The sequence below is a fragment of the Myotis lucifugus genome, unplaced genomic scaffold, assembly GCF_000147115.1.
Source record: "Myotis lucifugus unplaced genomic scaffold, Myoluc2.0 scaffold_373, whole genome shotgun sequence".
NCBI classification, from domain to species: Eukaryota; Metazoa; Chordata; class Mammalia; order Chiroptera; family Vespertilionidae; genus Myotis; species Myotis lucifugus.
In genome coordinates this window covers 853,609-877,249 of record NW_005871421.1, presented here as the reverse complement: position 1 = coordinate 877,249, position 23,641 = coordinate 853,609, and the positions used below count along the sequence as shown (strand labels likewise).

The 23,641-nt window shown below is 56.3% G+C and overlaps 1 protein-coding gene across 1 annotated transcript in view; it reads left to right on the top strand.

Annotated features, from left to right (window-relative positions):
• SPTBN2 (spectrin beta, non-erythrocytic 2) overlaps window positions 1-22,346 on the top strand; it is a 48,037-nt gene extending 25,691 nt beyond the window's left edge. Inside the window, 33 exon segments of the mRNA XM_023765074.1 lie at window positions 72-187; window positions 2,044-2,156; window positions 2,299-2,486; window positions 3,827-3,944; window positions 4,482-4,640; window positions 4,966-5,268; window positions 7,162-7,315; window positions 7,548-7,556; window positions 7,559-7,692; window positions 7,694-8,415; window positions 9,647-9,784; window positions 10,104-10,860; window positions 11,277-11,479; window positions 11,845-11,935; window positions 12,170-12,316; window positions 13,139-13,402; window positions 14,080-14,304; window positions 14,594-14,683; window positions 15,025-15,285; window positions 15,368-15,498; window positions 15,708-15,912; window positions 16,399-16,773; window positions 17,461-17,705; window positions 17,803-17,941; window positions 18,224-18,308; window positions 18,541-18,737; window positions 19,283-19,425; window positions 19,514-19,589; window positions 19,670-19,720; window positions 19,927-20,147; window positions 20,458-20,631; window positions 21,125-21,167; window positions 21,496-22,346. Of these exon segments, the coding sequence (XP_023620842.1) occupies window positions 72-187; window positions 2,044-2,156; window positions 2,299-2,486; window positions 3,827-3,944; window positions 4,482-4,640; window positions 4,966-5,268; window positions 7,162-7,315; window positions 7,548-7,556; window positions 7,559-7,692; window positions 7,694-8,415; window positions 9,647-9,784; window positions 10,104-10,860; window positions 11,277-11,479; window positions 11,845-11,935; window positions 12,170-12,316; window positions 13,139-13,402; window positions 14,080-14,304; window positions 14,594-14,683; window positions 15,025-15,285; window positions 15,368-15,498; window positions 15,708-15,912; window positions 16,399-16,773; window positions 17,461-17,705; window positions 17,803-17,941; window positions 18,224-18,308; window positions 18,541-18,737; window positions 19,283-19,425; window positions 19,514-19,589; window positions 19,670-19,720; window positions 19,927-20,147; window positions 20,458-20,631; window positions 21,125-21,167; window positions 21,496-21,729 (6,511 nt within the window). The 3' untranslated portion in view covers window positions 21,730-22,346.
• The last annotated feature ends 1,295 nt before the right edge of the window (window positions 22,347-23,641 follow it).

Sequence of the window (23,641 nt, the reverse complement as noted above, 5' to 3'; positions counted from 1 at the left end):
AAAGGGGTGGCTTTGCTTTCCTCTTGAGGATCTTCGGTGTTTCTGATATTTCTGTATTCCTCCCGCCCCAGGCCAGACCTGCTGGATTTCGAGTCCCTGAAGAAGTGTAACGCCCACTACAACCTACAGAACGCCTTCAACCTGGCCGAGAAGGAGCTGGGGCTCACCAAGCTTCTGGACCCCGAAGGTGGGCCGAGCTTGCGAACACGACGCTGTGCCATAGAGACAGATGGGCTTTCTTTGGGGAGTGATGACAGTGTTCTGGAATTAGATGGTGGCAATGGCTGCACAACCTTGCGAATGTGCTAAAAACCACCACTGAGGCATACACTCTAAAAGGGTGAATGCAACGGTGTAAAAATTACATCCCGATTTTAGAAATGTAAAAGCTGTGGGAAGAAAGGCAGGCAGCCCTGTGCCAGAAATAGCCCAGAGACAAGGCTGGTCCCAGCTCTGTGACCCGCAGCCAGTCACTTGCCTCAGTGGCTCAGTTTCCTCGTCTTCAAAATGAGAAGACGGTCCAGCTGGTCTCTAAGGGCCCTTCTTATTCCAAAATCATAGGGTTCTAAGTTAAGCTACGTGACCTGGAGAGCTCAGCAAGCACTGGGCCTGTGGTCAGCTGACCCTGCTGATGGGCCCTGTGGCTCTGATGTTAACGTTGATGAGACCGGGAATGGCCACTGGGCTCTTATTCTGTCCCTGGCACCGCACGGACATGCTTTCATTAATCTAACCCACACAGCACGCCCTTTGAAGTCAGTGCCATTATTACCCTCAGCTAAAGGAAGAGGAGCCGGGGCCTGGAGAGGTTAAGTGCCTTTCCCGAGGTCAGACGGCCGGTGGAGCTGAGGTTCACCTTCAGGCGGCGGGGCTCCAGAGCCAGTTTCCGTTTCTCTGCCACCTCTGAGGGCGGAGAGCAGTCTTGGTGCAGCCAGAAAAGGGAAGGAGGGAGAGGCCCGGTGACTTCCTGCGGGAGACACTCCCTCTTAAGGTCACCGGGCAGATTTGGGTCTTGGGTATTTTCTGCCTGTTTTCCATCCCCCCTCCCCCCTTCAATCATTACCTTTGTGGCTACTTACTATCACTGTTTCTCCAAGATGAAGGCTCTGGCCGTGGAAGGCAAAAGAGTTGGGAAGGTACTGTCCACCGCGGGGCAGTAGGCGTAAAGGCCTACGCCCTCTTAGTCCGGGGTGACAGACGTCAGCGAACTAGTGATGAAAGTAGACCAGACACAAGGTTCCTTGTAGAGCATTTGAGAAGCACAGCCAGGGTAAAGGACATCTAAGTAAAGCCAAGTATCCAATAGCTTTCTGCGATGATTTCAGCGGCTCCTGCCTTCTCGGGGTTTTCAGAGGTGACCAGGAGGGCTTCCGGCCCCCCAGTCTTCCCTTTAGGAAGGGTACACTCAGCCTAATTAAGAGAACCCAAGGCTTTCAAGTCAGAGTCAGCCTTGGCCCTTGTGGTGGGAGCTGATTTGCCCTGATGGACTCACTTCCAGGGGCCCACGGCTGAACTTTGGGATTGAGGTCAGATACAGCCTTGACCGTGCCCAGAGATGGCCATGAGAACTGGCCTCTAACCCTGCTGCTGGGCTCATGGGCCCTTCCCCTGAACATCGCGGGTTCAGGGGGCTTCATTCATACCTCTGTCTTGCTGCCCCTGAATATTCTGACTTCTTACACATCTTTCGAGCCCATAAGTCCATGATCCATCCCCAAGTGGGAATGCTATTTCTTTCCTTGTCTTGCTTCCTCCAACAGCTAAATTTGGTCTCCACGTCGGGAATGCTGGTAAAAGCCTCCTTGGGTTTCTGAGCTTTGTACTCTGCTTGTTTCTCAGAGGAAAAAAAAAGTTACCTTTTCATGCCCTTTTAATCCATGTGGTTCATTTGTCATTTTGCTGTGAAGGGAGCTGGCAAGATGTCAGCCTTGGAGGGCCAGGGGTTGGGGGAGCTGGCGTTGGGGTAAGAGATTCACGTTGCAGGGGCCCTTCTGGGAGGCAGGCTTCTCATCTCTGCCTGACCTGAGTGCTCTTTTTTCCCAGATGTGAATGTGGACCAACCAGATGAGAAATCCATCATTACCTATGTGGCTACTTACTATCACTATTTCTCCAAGATGAAGGCCCTGGCTGTGGAAGGCAAAAGGATTGGGAAGGTACTGTCCACCGCAGGGCAGTAGGTGTAAAGGCCAGAGAAGGCCTGGCCTCAGGGTCTTACCCCCCTCAAGCAGGGGCAGGGTGGAGCTGCAGGACTGGGCCCAGGGTCCATGGACAGGACCCCACGTCACTGTCTCGCAGGTGCTGGACCACGCCATGGAGGCCGAGCGCCTGGTGGAGAAGTATGAGTCCCTGGCCTCGGAGCTGCTGCAGTGGATCGAGCAAACGATCGTGACCCTCAATGACCGGCAGCTGGCCAACTCCCTGAGCGGGGTCCAGAACCAGCTGCAGTCCTTCAATTCTTACCGCACCGTGGAGAAGCCGCCCAAGTAAGTGCCCCTGGGCCGCTCCTTGCCGCAGCGGGCCCGCCCCGAGCTGTGCTCACCCGAGAGGAAGCTAAATTAGGATGGCCTTTCGGGAGGGAAATTTGGCAGTGCATAGATGCAGAGGAGGCTCATCTCCTTCGGCTCAAAGCACTAGAAGCAGCCCCCCGAATGAATTCTTAAATGATTATCCATTAAAGAAAAATCAGGCTGTGGAAATGATTGCCAAGGGATGTAGAGTCAGTGCAATCCACTCAGATACTGGTCAGGGCCCCGGCAACCCAGCCCCAGCTTAGGGACCGGGTCAGGGGATGGGACCGGACAGGCAACACAGGAGTGTGGCTAGTAGCTTGCACATTGCAGAAGTTCTTATCATCTATACAGGGTGTCCCCCAGGAATGTATATACACTATAATAGCTATCGGCTGTTAAAGTGTGTATACATTTGAAAAAATGAAATGTATTTTAATAAACACTGCCTTTATAATTATTCAAAGTGTGTGTATACATTCTGGGGGGACACCCTATATATTTTAGAAATTAACTCTTTTCAAGGATGGAACTGCTGTTAGGCAGTTCTATACAGTGTATGCTAAAATGCCTGTTTTCCTATTATGGAGCTCTTTTGGAGCTAGTATGCTTCAGCTCCAAAGCTAGAATTAATCCAGAAAACATCTATTCCCATACATTCCAGGGAATGATTTGACCCAGAAAATCCTCTTCTGGGCATTGAACAAAGATGTAGCTTCAAGGATGTTCACCAGCGTGACCTTTGTAAAAGAAAAATAAGTCACAACCACTGACACTTGTGTCGATTGGCTAAAAAGATGTTCATGACAGTTTACAAAACAGTTATTTGTGGACAACAGAGAGCAAAGAGCTAAGTCCAGGTTCAAAGTGCCTGAGTTCAAATCCTGGCTCTTCAACTTAATGGTTGTGAGTTGTTACCCTCTCCGTGCCTCAGTGTTCTCATCTGGAAAATGGGGGTAATAGGAGGATGTAGCTGCAGGGAGAACTAAGCAATGTGTGTAAAGTCCTTGGAAGAAGACCTGCCCCGCAGTGAGAGAGTCCTGGACAAATGTTAGCCACAGCTGTGATCCGAGCCCATCTGTGTAAAATGAAAATGAAGCAAGTGTGTGCCAGTGGGTAACGGGCCATTTCTGGGTGGTTTTCAGGTGTTTTTAAATTACGTTCTTTTGATTCGCCAGTATTCTCTGTCTTTCATGTGTTGCTTTTATGAGAAGAAAATCGGCACAGGACACTTCATTGTAAAACGTAGAGTCCCTGTTCCCCCCCACCTCCCCCGTGACCTTTGACTCTGACCCCACCCCGGCCTCCCGCCCCAGGTTCACGGAGAAAGGGAACCTGGAAGTGCTGCTCTTCACCATCCAGAGCAAGCTGCGGGCCAACAACCAGAAGGTGTACACTCCCCGTGAGGGCCGGCTCATCTCTGACATCAACAAGGTCCACCACCCCCCTTTCCCATCCCACGGGCGTCCCACCCTTGGCACCAGCCCCTACGGCCCCAACTTGAACTCTGGTCCCCGATGCCCACACCCCTCCCTGGTGCAGACGTGACTCACACATTCTCTCATGTGTCCTGCACACCCCTCTTCCTCTTCCCTCTGCCTCTCCATGTGAGTTCACATAATAAAATCATGCCCTAGTCTCTTATCTTGTTCAGCCTGATGATTAATGAAAGTAATAGGGGTCACCCACCATCCCCCCTCCCCCCCCTACACACACACACACACAAACAAATCCAGTGGTTTCCATTGTTCCCGGTCCCCTCCAGTCCTTGCCTGAAGCAGGCGTAGTTTTCCTGTGGCCACTGCACTCACGCCGCCCCTGCTTCTCATACCTCCATGCACCGGCTCTAACTGAGCGCATTCCGCAGATGCACTAGACCGCGCTTCCCCGGGACTCACCATGTGCCCAGCCCCAGTGACCCCTCCTTCCCGAGCCCTGGCCCTTCAGCACTGATCCCGTCCCACCTCACAGGCCTGGGAGCGGCTGGAGAAGGCCGAGCATGAGCGCGAGTTGGCCCTGCGCACCGAGCTGATCCGCCAGGAGAAGCTGGAGCAGCTGGCCGCCCGCTTCGACCGCAAGGCCGCCATGCGGGAGACCTGGCTCAGCGAGAACCAGCGCCTCGTGTCCCAGGTAGAACACGGGGGCTCTTGGCCTGTCCAGGCTGCTGGGGAGAAGGGGGAGAGGGTGGTGGATAAGAAGGCCTGCAGGGTGGGGAGCTAATGAAACAAGAAGTCCATCACGTGGATAAAAAGACCAAGCATCCCAGGAGCCAGGAGCCAGAGGCTTGAGCAGGAGAAAGGGTTGGCGAGACAGGATGAGATGGGATAGAGAGGAAACGGAGAGCCGCCTCATGGGGTTGGCATCTTGCAGCCGAAGTGCTGGCGGGGTTGGGAGGGCGGGGAGGTAGCGGGATGAGCAGAGCTTCCTGAGCTCCCAACCTCCCTCCCTGTCCCAGGACAACTTTGGGCTGGAGCTGGCGGCCGTGGAGGCAGCAGTGCGGAAGCATGAAGCCATTGAGACGGACATCGTGGCCTACAGCGGCCGGGTGCAGGCTGTGGACGCCGTGGCCGCTGAGCTGGCCGCCGAGCGCTACCACGACATCAAGCGCATCTCCGCGCGGCAGCACAACGTGGCGCGGCTCTGGGACTTCCTGCGGCAGATGGTGGCCGCCCGGCGGGAGCGGCTCCTCGTCAACCTGGAGCTGCAGAAGGTGTTTCAGGACCTGCTCTACCTCATGGACTGGATGGACGAGATGAAGGTGCGGTGATTGGGATTCTGGGGGTACAGTCCCTCACGTGCTTGGCTGGTCTTCACAGAGTATGTTCCAGAGCAGGGCCCTGTCCCCAGTTAGATGAACAGAGCAAACAGGTCCCTGTCCTCATGGGTTCATGTTCTAGTGCAGTGATGGCGAACCTTTTGAGCTCGGCATGTCAGCATTTTGAAAAACCCTAACTTAACTCTGGTGCCGTGTCACGTATAGAAATTTTTTTGATATTTGCAACCATAGTAAAACAAAGACTTATATTTTTGATATTTATTTTATATATTTAAATGCCATTTAACAAAGAAAAATCAACCAAAAAAATGAGTTCGCGTGTCACCTCTGACACGCGTGTCATAGGTTCACCATCACTGCTCTAGTGGGAGGAGACAGAGGATAAAACCATGGACCCATCAACAAACAAAAGAGCAGGTGCACATAAAACCGCCGGGGAGACAAGCGGGGCTGTGGAGGGAGTGGTCTGGAAGGCCTCGCTGAGAAAACGCCTTCAAGCTGAGCTCAGAATAGTGCAAGGAGCCAGCACAGGGAGAGCTGAGAAGATTCCCAGGCAGACGGCGCACCTAACAAAGGCCCTGGCCGTTGCAGCCTGGCGTGTTCAGCATGAGAGGGGACGGGGCGGGGGCAGGGAATGGGACAAGGAAGGCAGTGGCCAGCTCAGCTCACTGAGGCCTTACAGGCCTGGTCAGGGAGTTTGGATTATTATTTTTGTTGTTGTTAATCCTCACCCGAGGACATTTTTCCCATTGATTTTTAGGGAGAGTGTAAGAGAGAGGGAAAGACAGAGAGAAACATTGATGTGAGAAACACATCGATTGGTTGTCTCCTGCACAAGCCCTGACCAGGTCCCGGGCCGGGGAGGAGCTTGTAACCTAGGTGTGTACCCTTGACTGGAATCGAATCAGGGACCCTTTGGTCCACAGGCCAATGCTCTATCCACTGAGCCAAACCGGCTAAGGCAGGAGTTTGGATTTTATTCATAGTAACATGGAGCCTTTTTAAAAAAATATATTTTTATTGATTTCAGAGAGAGGAAGGGAGAGGAAGAAAGAGATAGAAACATCAATGATGAGAAAATCATCCATCAGCTGCCTCCTCACGCCCCCTACTGGAGATCAAGCCCAAAACCTGGGCATGTGCCCTGACCATAAATCAAACCATGATCTCCTGGTTCATGGGCTGACGCTCAGCCACTGAGCCACACTGGCTGGGCTTTTTTTTTTTTTTTAATCCTCACCCCAGGAATATTCTTCCACTGATTTTTAGAAAGAGTGGATGGGAAGGGTAGAGACAGAGAGAGAGAGAAACATCAATGTGAGAGACACATCATAGTGCCATGGGGTCTTAAAAGTGATCAGAAGGTTTTGAAAAGGGGAGAGACGTGATTCCACTTGGTTTTTAGAAAGGCCACTTTGGCCACGTGAAGGTCTGTGGGCAGCCAGAGGGGAGCCGAGAAACGGGTTCGAGGCTGCTGCAGAGATCTAGGCGACAGATGGGGATAAGGAGGGGTCTGGAGAGGTGCTGAAGATTACTAGATGCTGATGATAATAGGAGGTGATAATTCTGGGGCCGAGAAAATGAGTCAGAGCAGGATTTAGGAAGAGGGTCCTGCCACAGGAGGCGAGTTGAGTACAAAGAGGCCAGGGTGCCAGGACAGTACTGGGGTGTCCCTGTGTGTGTGAGGGCTCACAGATGGGAGCAGGTGTGTTCACCTGGGTGTGACACAGGAGCCGCTCAGAGAGTTCGGGAGGTGCGATTGACCCAGGAAAATGGAGTGAGGGTGGCACAGGTGTGTGGCGGGGCTGAAAGAGGCCTGGTGAGGGGACCTGGGTGGCTCTCCGATGGCATCGATGTGCCTGGTGTGCCTGGCAGGGCCGGCTGCAGTCCCAGGACCTGGGCAAGCACCTGGCTGGAGTGGAGGACCTGCTGCAGCTACACGAGCTGGTGGAAGCAGACATCGCCGCGCAGGCTGAGAGGGTGCGGGCTGTCAGTGCCTCTGCCCTGCGCTTCTGTGACCCAGGAAAGGGTGAGAACTGGGGGAGGAACTGGAAACGGGAGGGGCTGGGAAGGAGCATTATGAGCTGAAGCATGAAGAACAAGACTGGGAAAATCTGGGTTCAGGAAGGATGATGGGTGGATGGTGGGTGATAGAACGAGGGAGGGAGCTCTAGGGAGTAGAGTGAGGGTTTGAGACCAGAGATGGATGGGCAACAGGAGGGCCCCGTTACAACTCTGCCCCTGCACCGTGACTTTTTCAGAGTACAAACCGTCGACCCGCAGCTGGTGTCAGAGCGGGTGGCCACCCTGGAGCAGACCTTCGAGGCCCTGTGCAAGTTTGCTGCGCCAGGCGGGCCCGTCTGGAGGAGTCCCCCGCTCTGGCGTTTCCTCTGGGAGGCGGGCGAAGGCCGAGGCCTGGGTGCGAGAGCAGCAGCACCTGCTGGCCTCAGCCGAAACTGGCCGGGACCTGACAGGTGTTCTCCGCCTGCTCAACAAGCACACAGCCCTGCGAGGCGAGATGAGCGGCCGGCTGGGGCCCTTGAAGCTCACCCTGGAGCAGGGCCAGCAGTTAGTGGCCGAGGGCCACCCTGGGGCAGGCCAGGCCGCTGCCCGGGCAGCTGAGCTCCAAGCCCAGTGGGAGCGGCTGGAGGCTCTGGCGGAGGAGCGGGCCCAGCGGCTCGCCCAGGCCGCCAGCCTCTACCAGTTCCAGGCAGATGCAAACGACATGGAGGCCTGGCTGGTGGACGCGCTGCGCCTGGTGTCTAGCCCGGAGCTGGGACACGACGAGTTCTCCACGCAGGCCCTGGCCCGGCAGCATCGGGCCCTGGAGGAGGAGATCCGAGGCCACCGGCCAACCCTGGACGCCCTGAGGGAACAGGCTGCCGCTCTGCCTCTGGCATTGAGCCGCACACCCGAGGTGCAGGGCCGGGTGCCCACCCTGGAGCGGCACTACGAGGAGCTGCAGGCCCGGGCGGGCGAGCGAGCGAGGGCCCTGGAAGCGGCCCTGGCACGCTACACCATGCTCAGCGAGGCCGGGGCCTGCGGGCTGTGGGTGGAGGAGAAGGAGCAGTGGCTCAACGGGCTCACCCTGCCCGAGCGCCTGGAGGACCTGGAGGTGGTGCAGCAAAGGTAGGCCCCCTGCAGGCTCCCTCCGGAATGGCCTTGTGAGTTGGGGGGCTGGGGCGAGGCATGGCCTGTCCCACTGGAAACTGCCTGCTCTTGCTATATCCCTTTGAGTCTGGTCTTTTGTTGTTTTAATGAAAACTGCTAAACATACTCAAAAGTAGAAAAGATTGTGCAACAAACTCCTATATATCCTCCACCCGGGTTCAGTAATTGTTAATATCTTGCTCTATTGGATTCATTTTCCTTTTCAAAAGCCAATCCCCAATATTATCATTTCATCTCTACATTCTCCAGGATGCATCCTTTAAGAAATATGAGGAAGTATTCTTAAACTTATTTTTTTAATTGTGTGTGTGTGGACTTAAAATAGCTAAGGCTTTGAAGTTATAAATCTTTAGATAGAGACACTGATTGACCTCATGAAGTAGCTTGATTTACAGAATAATAAATGTTAAAATCATATAGAAAGGTCGTATTTTTTATAGAACCACAATATCATTATTACACAGAACAAAATTAGCAATGCCTTACTATCATCTACTACTCACTCTATAGTCAGATTTCTTGGTGGTTTTAAAAGTAGTTTTCAAATTATCCCATGACGGGTTGGCAAACTACAACCCTTGGGCCAAATCCGGCCCACAGCCTGTGTTTGTAAATAAAGCTTTATTGGAACAGAGCCACACTCATTCATCTACACATCATCCGAAGATAGCAGAGCTGAATACTTGTGACAAAGACCATATGGCCCACAATCCTAAACTATTTACTATGTGGCCCTTTACGGAAAATGTTTGCTGACAAGCTCTGAGAATGTAAAATGTCCCTGGGAGAAATTATGCTTCACATCTTTATCAGTTACATATTTTTGGTTACCAGTTCATTTTTAACATGGGTCCCAGATAGCCAGCTAAGGAGTAAGGCCCGGAGGACTAAGGTAGGTTCTGGTGAAGGCTGGGGCCCGGTGCCAGGATTAGTTAACTTGTGCAGCTCTTCCTGGCCTTTAACTTTTACATCTTTTTGAGCAACTCTAGAGACGACCGTTTTCTACTTGTTTAGGGGAGTTGGGGACTCCCCCTTGACCCACAGAGACTATGAGCCTTGTAGGGAAGAGGTGAGAGGCTCCTATAAACAAGCTTCATGCTGACGGAGAGGAGTTTCCATGGGTGTCTAGGGAGGTTGCAGGTGCATCACCACCTCCTGCCGATCTTACTCGGCTCTGCCACCCCCTCAGGTTCGAGACCCTGGAGCCAGAAATGAATGCCCTCGCAGCTCGAATTACTGCCGTGAACACCATTGCAGAGCAGTTGCTGCAGGCCAACCCCGCGGGCAAGGACAGCATCGTCAACACCCAGAAGCAGCTCAACCACAGGTGGCTGGAGGGCGGGACTAGGGAACTGAGAGAGGACACAGCAGATGGGATGGCAGCCAGAAGAGTTCTGTAGGGCATGGAATGAAGGTCAAAAATGTGGTGGGAAGGTGGTCTGGAAGATGCTGGGGGTAGGGGAATAATGAAAGATGGAAGGGGGCAAGGTCGTGTGAAGAGGCTGGAGCCTGGACGGGGAGCAATCAAGATGGAGACAAGAGGATGGAGTGGGTCGGGGGAGAGAGGCAGGGAAGAAGCTTCCAGATGTACCTGGACAGGGCGGGAAGCTGAGCCACTCCACATCAGACCCTCCCTCCACTCTCAGGTGGCAGCAGTTTCGGTCCCTGGCGGATGGCAAGAAGGCAGCTCTGACATCAGCCCTGAGCATCCAGAACTACCACCTGGAGTGCACGGAGACCCAGGCCTGGATGAGAGAAAAGACCAAGGTCATCGAGTCCACCCAGGGCCTGGGCAATGACCTGGCTGGGGTGCTGGCACTGCAGCGCAAGCTGGCCGGCACCGAGCGGGACCTGGAGGCCATCGCCACCCGGGTGGGTGAACTGACTCGAGAGGCAAATGCCCTGGCTGCTGGCCACCCTGCCCAAAGCTCTGCCATCCATGCCCGGCTTGGAGAGGTGCAAGCTGGCTGGGAGGACCTCAGGGCCACCATGAGACGTCGAGAGGAGTCGCTGGGTGAGGCACGGCGGCTGCAGGACTTCCTGCGCAGCTTAGATGACTTCCAGGCTTGGCTGGGTCGCACGCAGACTGCTGTGGCCTCTGAAGAAGGGCCGGCCACCCTGCCTGAGGCAGAGGCCCTCCTGGCCCAACACGCAGCCCTGCGGGGAGAGGTGGAGCGGGCCCAGAGCGAGTACAGCCGGCTGCGGGCCTTGGGTGAGGAGGTGACCCGGGACCAGGCCGATCCCCAGTGCCTCTTCCTACGGCAGCGACTCGAAGCCCTGGGAACCGGCTGGGAGGAGCTGGGCCGCATGTGGGAGAGCCGGCAGGGCTGCCTGGCCCAGGCCCATGGCTTCCAGGGGTTCCTGCGGGATGCTCGCCAGGCCGAGGGCGTGCTCAGCAGCCAGGTGAGAGCCCAGGGCATAAGTCAGGACGAAGCGGGAAGTAGGGACAGGGGCATGTGAAGGAGAGAGGTGGATGGGGAGGGATACGGCAGCAGGTGGGGTAGTTGAGGAAACAGGATGGGCAGGAAGAACATGTTAGAAAAATATGGACCATGACTTACCAAAATTGACATAAGCTGGCTTGTCACATAATTACTAAAGAAACGGACTCAATAGCTAGAAAGGGGGTGGAATAGGATTTGGACCCTTAAAGCTTCTCCAGCCCAGCTCCCTATAACTTCCTGAGATTCCACGCAGTCACGCACCATCCCGCCTGACCTACGGCTGGGCGGTCTGCCCTGCCCTCCCTGGGTGGCCTCTGTGTCTGAGAACTGAGTTCTGCTTTGAGAAACGAGCTGGCTACCTCCCCTCCCACACAGGAATACGTTCTGTCTCACACGGAGATGCCGGGGACACTGCAGGCTGCGGACGCTACCATAAAAAAACTGGAAGACTTCGTGAGCACCATGGACGCCAACGGGGAGCGGATCCGCGGGCTCCTGGAGGCCGGGCGGCAGCTGGTGTCTGAGGGCAACATCCATGCTGAGAAGATCCGAGAGAAGGCGGACTCCATCGAGAGGAGGTATGATGAGGATGAGGCCGATGGAGGGTTTGAGAGGGAAATGAGTGAAAGCAGGGTGGCCTCAAAGATGGAGAACACGGAGGTCAGCCTGGCCGATGGGGCTGGGGGGCTGACAAGAAGTAGAGGAAGGAGGGCCCAGTGGTCAGAGAGGGCCTAAGCCATGGGCTGGGAAGTTCTGCCTCCCTCACGGGAGCCAAATGAAGTCACCCAGGGGAGCTGGGCGCTGGATCGGACTCTGGCTGTTCTACAAGGTACCTGGAAGGCACTGTGCCCAGAGGAGGAGGACTGGAGGTTTCGGGGTTAGTTGGAGGGTCATGAGCCCTTCACAGCCAGTTCAAGAGTTTCACAAGGGGCTGTCGTTACAGACACAGGAAGAATCAAGAAGCAGTGCAACAGCTTTTGGGACGTCTTCGGGACAACCGAGAGCAGCAGCATTTCTTACAAGATTGTCATGAGGTGAGGCTCAGTTCCCCCGGTCCCCTCCGACACGCCCAGCCATCCTTTCCACGGCGCCCTGGCTCTTTGAGCCAAGAACAAGTCCATTGCCGTGTCCCCTGAGCAGGCGAAGCCCGCCCAGCTTCTCCCACATCCGCCACTTCTCCCAGCTCACCTGCCCCCACTTTATGCCTCGCTCTTCCCTCCCTCTGAGATGTACGTGCCTTTCCCCATCCCTGCTCTGTGCCTGTGCAGCTGAAACTCTGGATCGATGAGAAGATGCTGACGGCCCAGGACGTGTCCTACGACGAGGCCCGCAACCTGCACACAAAGTGGCAGAAGCACCAGGCGTTCATGGCGGAGCTGGCCGCCAATAAGGACTGGCTGGACAAGGTGGACAAGGTGAGCGGGGCGACGGGGCAGCAGGACGAGACCCCTGGGCTCCTCTGGACAGGTCCCAGCCACAGTGAAGGGAGGACCCAGGCTTTGGGATGTGGCTCTTTCAGGGTCAGAGGTCATGGGGCCTCCCATGCCAACCTTCCAAGGTGGGAAATCCTACCCTGAGGAACAAACGTTCTAGGTCTATGGGACAGTGACTCCAGAACGTTGAGAAAATACAAATTAGTAAGGAGCCAAACTGCGGTTTTGGGTCAACGCAACAACTATTCCGGGGTCCAGAGCAGGATGACACTCCTCCGCAGGGTCAGCACTTCCTCTGCAACAGGCCGGTGGTGAACACTTCAGGATTTTCGAGCCACTGCCTTGCCTGCAGGTCGAGGGACTCTGCGTCCCTCACCTCCCCAGAAACAAAGCCCTCCAGCAGAAAGGCTGGGAGTGGGGGGACAGGAGAGATTCGCTTGCCACAGGTCAGGTGAGGGGTGAGGAGCTGAGAAAAATGAAACGATAACAAATAACACAAGACCACGTGCGATGTAACACTAGAAACGGCAAGCACTAGGGAACTCGAATTAGAGGAGATCGCAGAGGCTCCTTAGTTGAGATGAGATTTGAGCTGGACCTTGAAGGGGAGCTGAGTGTGATCAGCAGCGAGGTAGGGAAGTTTAGAGGGGGGTCCAAACCTTCGAGAAGAGCATGTTAAGGAGGACACACAAGAACTCGGAATTATTGCTCACACTTAGGTCCCTGCTGCCCTTTAGTTCTCTGGCCTGTACAGCGCTGTGGTCTCTAATTCTGACACTTACTCTTCTTTGCCCCACCACCCAGGAAGGGCGGGAGCTGAGCCTCGAGAAGCCAGAGCTGAAAGCCCTGGTGTCGGAGAAGCTGGAGGACCTGCACAGGCGCTGGGATGAGCTGGAGACCACCACCCAGGCCAAGGCCCGCAGCCTCTTCGATGCCAACCGGGCAGAGCTGTTTGCCCAGAGCTGCTCTGCCCTGGAGAGCTGGCTGCTGAGCCTGCAGGCCCAGCTGCACTCGGACGACTACGGCAAGGACCTCACCAGCGTCAACATTCTGCTCAAGAAGCAGCAGGTGCGCGGGAGCCTTTGCTGGAGTGATGAGTGCAGGAGACGGGAGAGGCAGCCTGTAGCTCTGGAGATTGGGGAGGCCGTTCTCAGACACCCCAAGGCTCAGTTCTGGAACTCTTTGGCGAGGGCAGAGGCCCGCTAATGACATTGGGAATTTGCTGGGGATCACGGGCCAGAGCAGGTGTGAAGCTGGCAGGCCAAAGCTGGCCAGCAGGACGTCGTCACTGATGCCAGGGAAACCTGCTGGGGGGTGATAGCCACTGGGTCTCCTGGACACCGTGGGCAGTTTTGCGTAGGCGCTGGGAGAAAAGCCAAAAGCAGAAGCCCCCCTCTCTGTGCCTGTGGTGTCCCTCCATCACCCTCTACTGGCAGGGCCCAGCACTGCACCAGCTGGCGAAGGAGAAATAGCTCCAGGGTCCAGTTCTCATGTCTCCAACAGGGCAGGAAAGGTGGATTTGGGACTGAGAGGCAATGGATTGCTAACTGGCACCGTTATCAGGGCTCCCTTCCCCGGACTCCTATGTATATTAAAGCTTGAGGTCCACTGTCTAGGCCGGGAGGGATGCTCTCCCTGGGCTGAGCCCAGGGTAAGTAATCACGAGGGGCTTGATATTGACCAGGGTCCCCTCTGAGGTTGATGGTGGAAGCCGGTGATAACATCTTCCTCTTGGGGGTCGGCAGATGCTGGAACGGGAGATGGCCGTGCGGGAGAAGGAGGTGGAGGCCATCCAGGCCCAGGCCAAAGCTCTGGCCCAGGAAGACCAGGGTGCCGGGGAGGTGGAGAGGACCTCGCGGGCTGTGGAGGAGAAGTTCAGGGCCCTGTGCCAGCCCATGAGGGAGCGCTGCCAGCGCCTGCAGGCCTCCCGCGAGCAGCACCAGTTCCACCGGGATGTGGAGGACGAGATCGTGAGTCCCTAGGGTCGGGGATCCGGTAGCGTCGTCCCCACAGCCAACTGCCCCCTGCCTTGCGCTGGGGAAATGCCGGCCGTGTTCTCCTCCCCTTTGGCATTGAAAACCAGCCCTCTAGGGACACTTGGGGATGCCCTGGAAGTCCCTTTTCCCCAGAACCAGAGATGGTCGTTTCCTGCACACACACCAGGAGCCCTAGAACCCCTCCCCCCAGCTGACCCGCTCTCCAGCTCCCAGCTTCTACTTTGCCCTGCGGACCTCCACTCACCCCTCCTTTCTCATTCAGTTGTGGGTGACGGAGCGTCTGCCCATGGCCAGCTCCAGGGAGCATGGCAAGGACCTGCCCAGTGTCCAGCTCCTCATGAAGAAAAACCAGGTGAGGCAGAGGCGAAAGGCAAAAGGCAAGGTCCCAAGAGTCTCCTGGGACAGGGAGATGGTTTTTCTTAAGACCTGGGGGTTCTCTGGCTCCCCCTCGATGCTGTGTGTGACCCTAGACTTCATGGTTGGCCTTCGCTCGCCGCGGAGGGTGGGTTCCCTCAGGAGAAGATCATGGAATTGAAGGGGCTTTACCACCACATCCTTGGGCCGGAAGGGAGGGGAAGTGCAGAGGATTCAGGAAGGAGGAGAAGCAAGAGTGTGAGGGGGTTGACGTTGAGTAGGTGTAAGGGGGTCCCTTAGCAAGCTTTTCAGTGTGTGCTCTTCTGCTGCTGGGGACAGACGCTGCAAAAGGAGATACAAGGCCACGAGCCACGGATTGCGGACCTCAGGGAGCGGCAGCGTGCCCTGGGTGCGGCCGCGGCAGGCCCGGAGCTGGCTGAGCTACAGGAAATGTGGAAGCGCCTGAGCCATGAGCTGGAGCTTCGAGGGAAGCGACTCGAAGAGGCCCTGCGAGCCCAGCAGTTCTACCGAGATGCCGCCGAGGCCGAGGCCTGGATGGGGGAGCAGGAGTTACACATGATGGGCCAGGAGAAAGCCAAGGTGAGGGCCAGGGCAGAGCCAGGCTGTCACCTGCTTCTCTCCTCCCCGTGACCCTCCCTGATGCCCACTGTCTGGTCCCCAGGATGAGCTGAGCGCCCAGGCCGAGGTGAAGAAGCATCAGGTATTGGAGCAAGCCCTGGCTGACTACGCCCAGACCATCCACCAGCTGGCAGCCAGCAGCCAAGACATGATTGACCACGACCACCCAGAGAGGTGAGCACGGCGGCATCAGGGGACCCAGCGCCTGGGGGAGAGGGGAGCAGCTCAAGAAGGTGCAGGGATCATGGAGCCTCCCGTGTACGTGCACACAGATCCGTCCAGGAAGGTGCCGTTGGTTGGCTAAGAGGGACAGGACTCTACGGGGCAGGCTGGGGATCCGAGCAGGGGATCCTAAGTGCTGGGCCGCTCCCCCTCCCCCACAGCACACGGATATCCATCCGCCAAGCCCAGGTGGACAAGCTGTACGCTGGCCTGAAGGAGCTGGCCGGAGAGCGGCGGGAGCGCCTGCAGGAGCACCTGAGGCTGTGCCAGCTGCGCCGTGAGCTGGATGACCTGGAGCAGTGGATCCAGGAGCGCGAGGTGGTGGCAGCCTCCCACGAGCTGGGCCAGGACTACGAGCACGTGACGGTGAGGGCGGAGAGGACACCAGCCGCCGGTCAGCTCCTGGGCGAGTAGAGGCCCCCCGGGGAGACTAGGGCCCCATCCTGCGCGGGCAGCACGGGGTGGATGCAGACCAGGCTGAGCAGCACTGTCCTCCTGGGTTTTGAGGTATTTAAGTTGAAGAATTGTGCAGAAAGGAGGACTGAGGCTGTGCACAGAACTGGGTGGAAAGGAAATTAGCAATCACTCTTTTCCAACAGAACTAGGCAGTGTAAGGTACCCCTGTCTGTAGGCTGAAGGTTGCAAGCGCCCCCACTGCCTTGTTGAGGGCTTGGGTGTTCATCAGATCCAGGGTCACTGGGAACCACTGGCATCTGCTCTCGGGCTTAGCCCAGCTGGAGAAGCCTATTTTGGTCCGTGTGGCCCAGGGGAGAGAAGACTCACCCCCGCCCCCCCGTCCTGTTAGGCAGGGGCCAGAGTCAGAGTTGTCTGTGCACCTGTTCCCTCCACCAGATGCTCCGGGACAAATTCCGAGAGTTCTCCCGGGACACGAGCACCATCGGCCAGGAGCGCGTGGATAGTGCCAACGCATTGGCCAACGGGCTCATCGACGGGGGCCATGCCGCCCGGGCCACCGTGGCCGAGTGGAAGGACAGCCTCAACGAGGCCTGGGCTGACCTGCTCGAGCTGCTGGACACGCGGGGTCAGGTGCTGGCAGCTGCGTATGAGCTACAGCGCTTCCTGCACGGGGCCCGCCAGGCCCTGGCGCGGGTGCAGCAAAAGCAGCAGCAGCTTCCCGATGGGACCGGCCGAGACCTCAACGCGGCCGAAGCCCTGCAGCGCCGGCACTGTGCCTTCGAGCACGACATCCAGGCCCTCAGCGCCCAGGTCTGACTCAGCAAGTGAGGTCAGGGGTGGCTTGGAGGGGACTTGGTAGAAAAGGCCAGGGGGCCCCTCAGAAATGCCGGGGTTGGCATCCTCTGGAAGGCCACTTAGGGATGAGGTGGAATTGCTCTACGTAAACATCTCTGCCAGAGGACATCTCACCACCACATTCACACCTTCAATGACAAGCCTCCTGAGGGCCGTGACATTGTCACATGGTCCCAAAGGCTAGAGTATTCTTCACGTTGGACTAAAATCCAGCTATTGGGCCCACCCAACTAGAGCTCTAGACCCACACAAACCAAGCAAAGATCCTTCCTGCAACCATTTAAACCCAGTCACCCCCATCCAATACCTCTTTCAGGCGGAAAATCTCATTCTAGCCATTCCGGGGGTCTCTCATGTCTTAGACAAGCCTCTGAAAGCCCAACTGGCTAGTCGCCCTTCTAAAGGGCTGCTCCCCAGGCTAAGCCCAGGCTCCCACTTGGGACCCAACAGGGCAGAGTATGACAAAGCTTACTCTGAGCACCAGCTGTCATCTTTCCCAGCCCCCACCCCCTGCTCCTCCTCTGCTCCTCTAGCTGGTAAATGGGCAGGCCGGGCGAGCAGAGGCCAGGGTGGGGCGTGGGGGAGGAGACTGCAGCTCCTCAGAGTCTCCAGCTCTGCCTGACTCGGAGCTGGGCCCTGCAGGTCCAGCAGGTGCAGGACGATGGCCACCGGCTGCAGAAGGCCTACGCCGGAGACAAGGCCGAGGAGATCGGCCGCCACATGCAGGCTGTGACGGAGGCCTGGGCCCAGCTTCAGGGAAACTCTGCTGCCCGCCGCCAGCTGCTGCTGGACACGACGGACAAGTTCCGCTTCTTCATGGCTGTCCGGGAGCTGATGCTGTGGATGGACGGGGTGAACCTGCAGATGGATGCCCAGGAGCGGCCCCGGTGAGGCCGCGGTGCCCGTGGCCTACAGGGGTTGGGAGCTGGTGGCTGGGAAAGGGTCCTGGGCAGCAGGGTTGTGATGTGGTCTCTGTACCCCCAGGGATGTGTCCTCCGCAGACATGGTTATCAAGAACCACCAGGGCATCAAAGCAGAGATCGAGGCCAGGGCCGACCGCTTCTCCTCTTGCATCGACATGGGGCAGGGGCTGCTCGCCAGGAGCCACTATGCAGCTGAGGAGGTGGGCGAGGCCTGGACACAACCGGGTCATCCTTATGGCAGAGTTTTCTCCCCTGAGTCTTTCTGCTTCCTCATCCTTTCTTTACAGAAACCTTTCACTCTCTCTCCCCTCAGTGCTGTTCAGGGAGTCCCCTTCCATCTCCCTCCCCCCGTCCCCCTGCCCAGAACTGTCTGCCTCTTGAAATCAGAAATCACTAGTTCCCCTGTGTCAGTCCCCCAGAGTCTCCGAAAAGCCCAGCAGGGTGCTAACTCGCATCTCTGCCTCCCCCCCCCCCCCCCCTAGATCTCAGAGAAGCTGTCTCAGCTGCAGGCACGGCGCCAGGAGACCGCAGACAAGTGGCAGGAGAAGATGGACTGGCTCCAGCTTGGTGAGGGTGCCAGGCCTGCCCGGAGGGGCTGGGGGTCTTGAATCCTGTAGTTTCCAGAGTCAGACCAGGAATCCTGGGCATGGAGTTCGAGGCTCCCGCCCTTGGCTCTGCCCTGTGCGCCTGCTTTGGGGCAGTAGCGTTCTCTGTGCCCTATTCTTGACATGGTTACAGTGCTCTGCCGATGTCCACTCTGACCTGCCGTTTCCTGTGATCCCCGCCCCCATCCCTGCAGTTTTGGAGGTGCTCGTGTTTGGAAGAGACGCAGGTATGGCGGAGGCCTGGCTGTGCAGCCAAGAGCCACTGGTGCGAAGTGCCGAGCTGGGTTGCACAGTTGATGAAGTCGAGAACCTCATCAAGCGGCACGAGGCCTTCCAGAAGTCAGCAGTGGCCTGGGAGGAGCGTTTCAGTGCGCTGGAGAAGCTCACCGCGGTGAGGGCCACAGGACCCCGGGGATGCCCGCCCCGTCCCGCTACCCCGGGCCTGTGGCCTGTGCTCCCTTTCGCTGGAAGAAGACAGTTCCCCTCCTCCCACTGCACCAGCATCTCCCAGATGTGAGCCAAGAGTGCCATGTTGTCACCACAGCTTTAGGAGTCGTCATTCCCCCGAGTGACGCTGTGAGACACCTCCTCCCCCGTTTCTTCTCATGGAATTATAGTTTCCTTTCTGTGTCCGCAGACCAGAGCTGAGACATTTCATCTTCCCCACCTCCCTGGTCCTTTTATATGAGACCTTCTATGCCAGGGGTCCTCAAACTATGGCCCGCGGGCCACATGCAAATACAAATATTGTATTTGTTCCCGTTTTGTTTTTTTACTTCAAAATAAGATATGTGCAGTGTGCATAGGAATTTGTTCATAGTTTTTTTTTAAACTATAGTCCGGCCCTCCGACGGTCTGAGGGACAGTGAACTGGCCCCCTGTTTAAAAAGTTTGAGGACCCCTGTTCTATGCTCTGACCTCAGAATGTTTTGACAGTTGGAGGAGCAGGAGAAGGAGCGGAAAAGAAAGAGGGAAGAGGAGGAGCGGAGGAAACAGCCCCCTGCTCCAGAGCCCACAGCCAGTCTGCCCGGAGGGGTCCTTGTGGACGGCCAGACGGCTCCTGATGCGTCCTGGGACGGGTGCGAGCGGGGGCATCTGGGGAGGAGGAGGAGGCTGAAGCTAAGCAGCCCAAGGACTTACATTATTCTGTGTCATCTGCCGCTCCAGAGCCCACCCCCGGCTACCAGCACCCACACAGGCAGCCAGCATTAACGGAGTCTGCACAGACGGAGAGTCCCCCCAGGTGAGCCCCACGCCCCTGTACCCTATCAGAATTTCAGCCCCGTGCCCTGCACATACTCTTAAAGCTTCTTGTCCTTGTAGCCCCTGTTGGAACAACAAAGACTTGAGCAGGGCAGCTTCCCAGAAGGGCCTGTGAGTTCCTCCTGGAGGTGTGGGTGTTGATATCTGGAGGGACGAAGAGGGGTATGCGCTGGGTGGTGGGGACACTGAGGTCAGGAGAGGGCAGAGGCTCGAAGGACATTTGGGGGCAGAAAGCCCAGCTCGTGGACTTCAAGCTTCTGACATCCAGGCTAGTTATCGGCCCCCTCATCCTTTGACACAGACTCTTTTCCCCACAGGCGTCTGGCCCAGGAGACGAGACCAACGGGCCCCAGGGAGAGAGGCAGACCCGGACACAGGGCTCGGCCCCTCCTGTCCTGCCCCAGAGCAGGTCATCTGAGTCAGCCCGGGTTGCCACCTTGCCCTCTCGAGGCCCAGAGCTCTCTGCCCAGGAACAGATGGAGGGGATGCTGTGCCGCAAGCAGGAGATGGAGGCCTTCGGCAAGAAGGCTGCCAACAGGTAGCGGGTCTGGCCTCAGTGCTGTGGCCTCTCCAGTCCCTGCCTCTGAAGAGGCTTCCCCAGAACCTCTTGCTAAATAGATGGGGAGGAGTGGGGGGTGCCCTGCAGGAGGAGCGTCCTCTAGGGAAGGGGTAGGACTCAGGAGCAGAGTGGGGCCTCCCGAAGGCCAGGAGGGTGTAAAATGACAGGCCTACGAACAGAGTGGCACTGGAAATCCTAGAACACCCACGCTCTCCCCGGGGCTCCCAGCCCCATGAAAGCTGGTCAGTCGGCCTGTCTCGATTCATCACCTGCACCATGTCCCTCCCAGGTCATGGCAGAATGTGTACTGTGTCCTGCGGCATGGGAGCCTTGGTTTCTACAAGGATGTGAAGGCAGCCAGCACGGGAGTGCCATACCACGGAGAAGTGCCTGTCAGCCTGGCCAGGGCCCAGGGCAGTGTCGCCTTTGATTATCGGAAGCGCAAACATGTTTTCAAGCTGGGGTAGGAACAGCACTGTACCCTCAGGATGGGATGGGGAGTCAGAGCGGCATCTGGGGACAGGTGGAGAGATGGGAGAAGTGGGGAGCCAGGGGGTACATTATATTTCACACCAAGGGGAGCAGGAGCTCCAGGACTCAGGCCTGATGGCTGACCATGTCAGGCTGAAAAATTGTCCTGGATGGGATATCTGAGCACAGGGTGCTGGCATTCCCCTGCCTCCAGGGAGCCTGCCCCTGCCGCCAGCAAGCACCAGAGCTGGAGGCATGGCCTGGGGTGGAAGTGAGGTCACCCTGGTCCTCTGTAGCCAATCAAGAAGCATTGCTTTCGCACAGTCCTGAGACGAGGATGTGCAGAGGTGTCTGACCTGGCTCCGAGGGCCCCAGCAGGCATGTTCTCTAGCCTGGCCTCTGGCTGATGATGGAACTCCTACCAGCACTGATGGGGCCACTCCCGATTCTCTGCTCTGTCCTGAGGCTTCTCTCTCTCCCAACAGCTTACAGGATGGAAAAGAATATTTATTCCAAGCCAAGGATGAGGTGAGCTGCCCCCTCTCCGCCCACACCCCTCTCTCCCATTGCCATTCTTAGAACCCTCCAATTGTAGATTCTCCTTTCTTCCCCTTTGCTCTCTTTTTCCTTAAGTGTCTCATTCTTCGTAATCAGGCAGCCCCCAGTGTGCCACCTGGATGCCTGTGAAGGCCACACCAAAACATGTTCCCTGTCTTAAGGGGCCTTTTTCTCCAATGACATGAAATAGTCAAACCATTTTTCTGCCGCCTCCTCCCAAGCTTCCCCGCTGTCCACAGGCCGGAGGCCTCAGCACAGCGCCCTTGAAGCTGACCAGTTGTCTCCATGCTCCCTGTAGGCAGAGATGAGCTCGTGGCTGCGGGTGGTGAATGCAGCCATTGCCACTGCGTCCTCTGCCTCTGGAGAGCCTGAAGAGCCAACGGTGCCCAGTGCCACCCGGGGCATGACCCGGGCCATGACAATGCCCCCAGTGTCACCGGTCGGGGCTGAGGGGCCCGTGGTACTTCGCAGCAAGGACGGCAGAGAACGAGAGCGAGAAAAGCGCTTCAGCTTCTTCAAGAAGAATAAGTAGTTGGGGGCACGACTCCCCGGCTAGCTCCTCCCTTTGTTCAGGAAACTGCCAGGGACTGTCAACTGGGACCACCCTCGTCAGGACAACTGCCTGCTGCTAGGGTCTGTTGCCAAGGTCAGCCCATCACCAGGAACTGTCTCTGGGGACAAGTCAGTGTTCCCATGGACAACCCTTCTCTTCTGCTATTTAATTCCGGACTGGTGGTGGGACCCAGGCAACCCCCGATCCTACTCCCCCGACTCCCCTCTTCCCCAGCCTTAAACCTGGATTCCCACCACAGTGCGGACAGTGCCGCACCCTCAGTGTAGGCCACGTGGGGAATGGCTGCCCCTGCCTCAGGGTCATTCTCCCACCACAGCTAGGGCACGCTGTCTGGTGTCTTGCCCCTGGGGACCAGCCAGGAACCTCTAAGAGCTGAAGCAGGACCTGGGGGCAAGGTGGCCGGATGATGGAGTCAGAGACACCGAAGCTCCCCATTCCATCCTCCTTCATCCTCTGACTCAAGCGGCCACTCCATCTCCAGCGACTCTTAATGGCTTCCAGGTGTGAGTTGTTCAGGGTCAACCACAGCCTTGATTGAGTCTGGCCAAGGAGGTGATTAAACAGCTCAGCTTCTCTTACTGCCTCATGGTGTCTTTGCTTTCCTGACCACAAGCTCCCTGCCTGTGCCCATGTTTTCCCCTTTGGCTCCAGTCTCCTATGTGTCCGGTTTCCATTCTGTCCCAGCCTCCAAGCCCTCAAAGAACCACATTATTTTGAGAGCCTCCATACCTTGGTCTAATTTTCCCATGAGAATGACCTCCAGTTTGACCAATGTCAAGCCTCCTTTTAGACCAAAGAAGTTCACCATGGGTCAGAATGATGTGAACAAGCAGTGAACGACTATTTCCCTGGTGTACAGCAGTCTTCACTTGTGATTCTCTCAACTGTTTTCAAAAACAAAAGACTAAAAAAACAAAATTGGAAAGATTGAAGAGCATTGCCACAACCTAGTCTCAGCCATGCTCAGCCCAACTGGAGAATATGGCACATAGGGGGTGATTACTGATCCCACCTCCTGTCTCCTCCCCAAATGAGAAGATCCAGGATGTTCGGACAGGGATCAGATAAGTTGTAAGTTCCAAGTCCACTGAAATAGAATAACAATACCTTGAGAAGCCACAAAGTACATCCTAAGTGTATAAATACACAAACGGGAATATTCTAGACCTAGTGAAGTAGAGAAAAAAAAAGGATTCCCCCTTGACTCTGGCCTGGTAATTGGAGGTTTCAGAGCAAATAGTATTTGCCTTCGTGGCCTCCTACAGGAAAACCTTTGTTCTTTCATTGTTTCCCATTCACACACACACAACCATTTCTTTGGGGGCTCAGAGAAGGTCTTTATAGGAAAGCAGCCCTATCTTTAGCATAATTGGCTAAGGGCCTTGGTTGAGCAGACCCCTGACTATCATCAGTCATGACAAAGACAGGGTCAGGTGTGTGCAGGCCCAGGACTAGTACACCACAGCCCCAGAATGGCTTCCAACCATGCGATCTGGTAGACCAGATGGCCCACAGAATATCCCTTTCTCTTAAGAAAATTAGATTTGGAAATATCCATAGTAAACATGTAGATAAATATAACTAAAACAATCTGTCATGGACTAAATGGAAGAATACATCACCACTGTAACCTCTTGTTCTTCAGGTACAACTGTAAAATCCCCATTATATGAAGGAAAAGTCAGCATTGCGGAATGTTCAGGGAATCTGGGTATTTACGCACTAAGAAGGCAGGCCTGGGGGTTGGGAGGAAAGCAATAATGGGAAAATTTAGGAGGAAATGTATATGGGGGTGAGAAATTAATGGAGCAATTATCATTTTAATGTATAAAAGGTAAGTGAGGGTCCTACAGAATGGTGCAATCAGTCA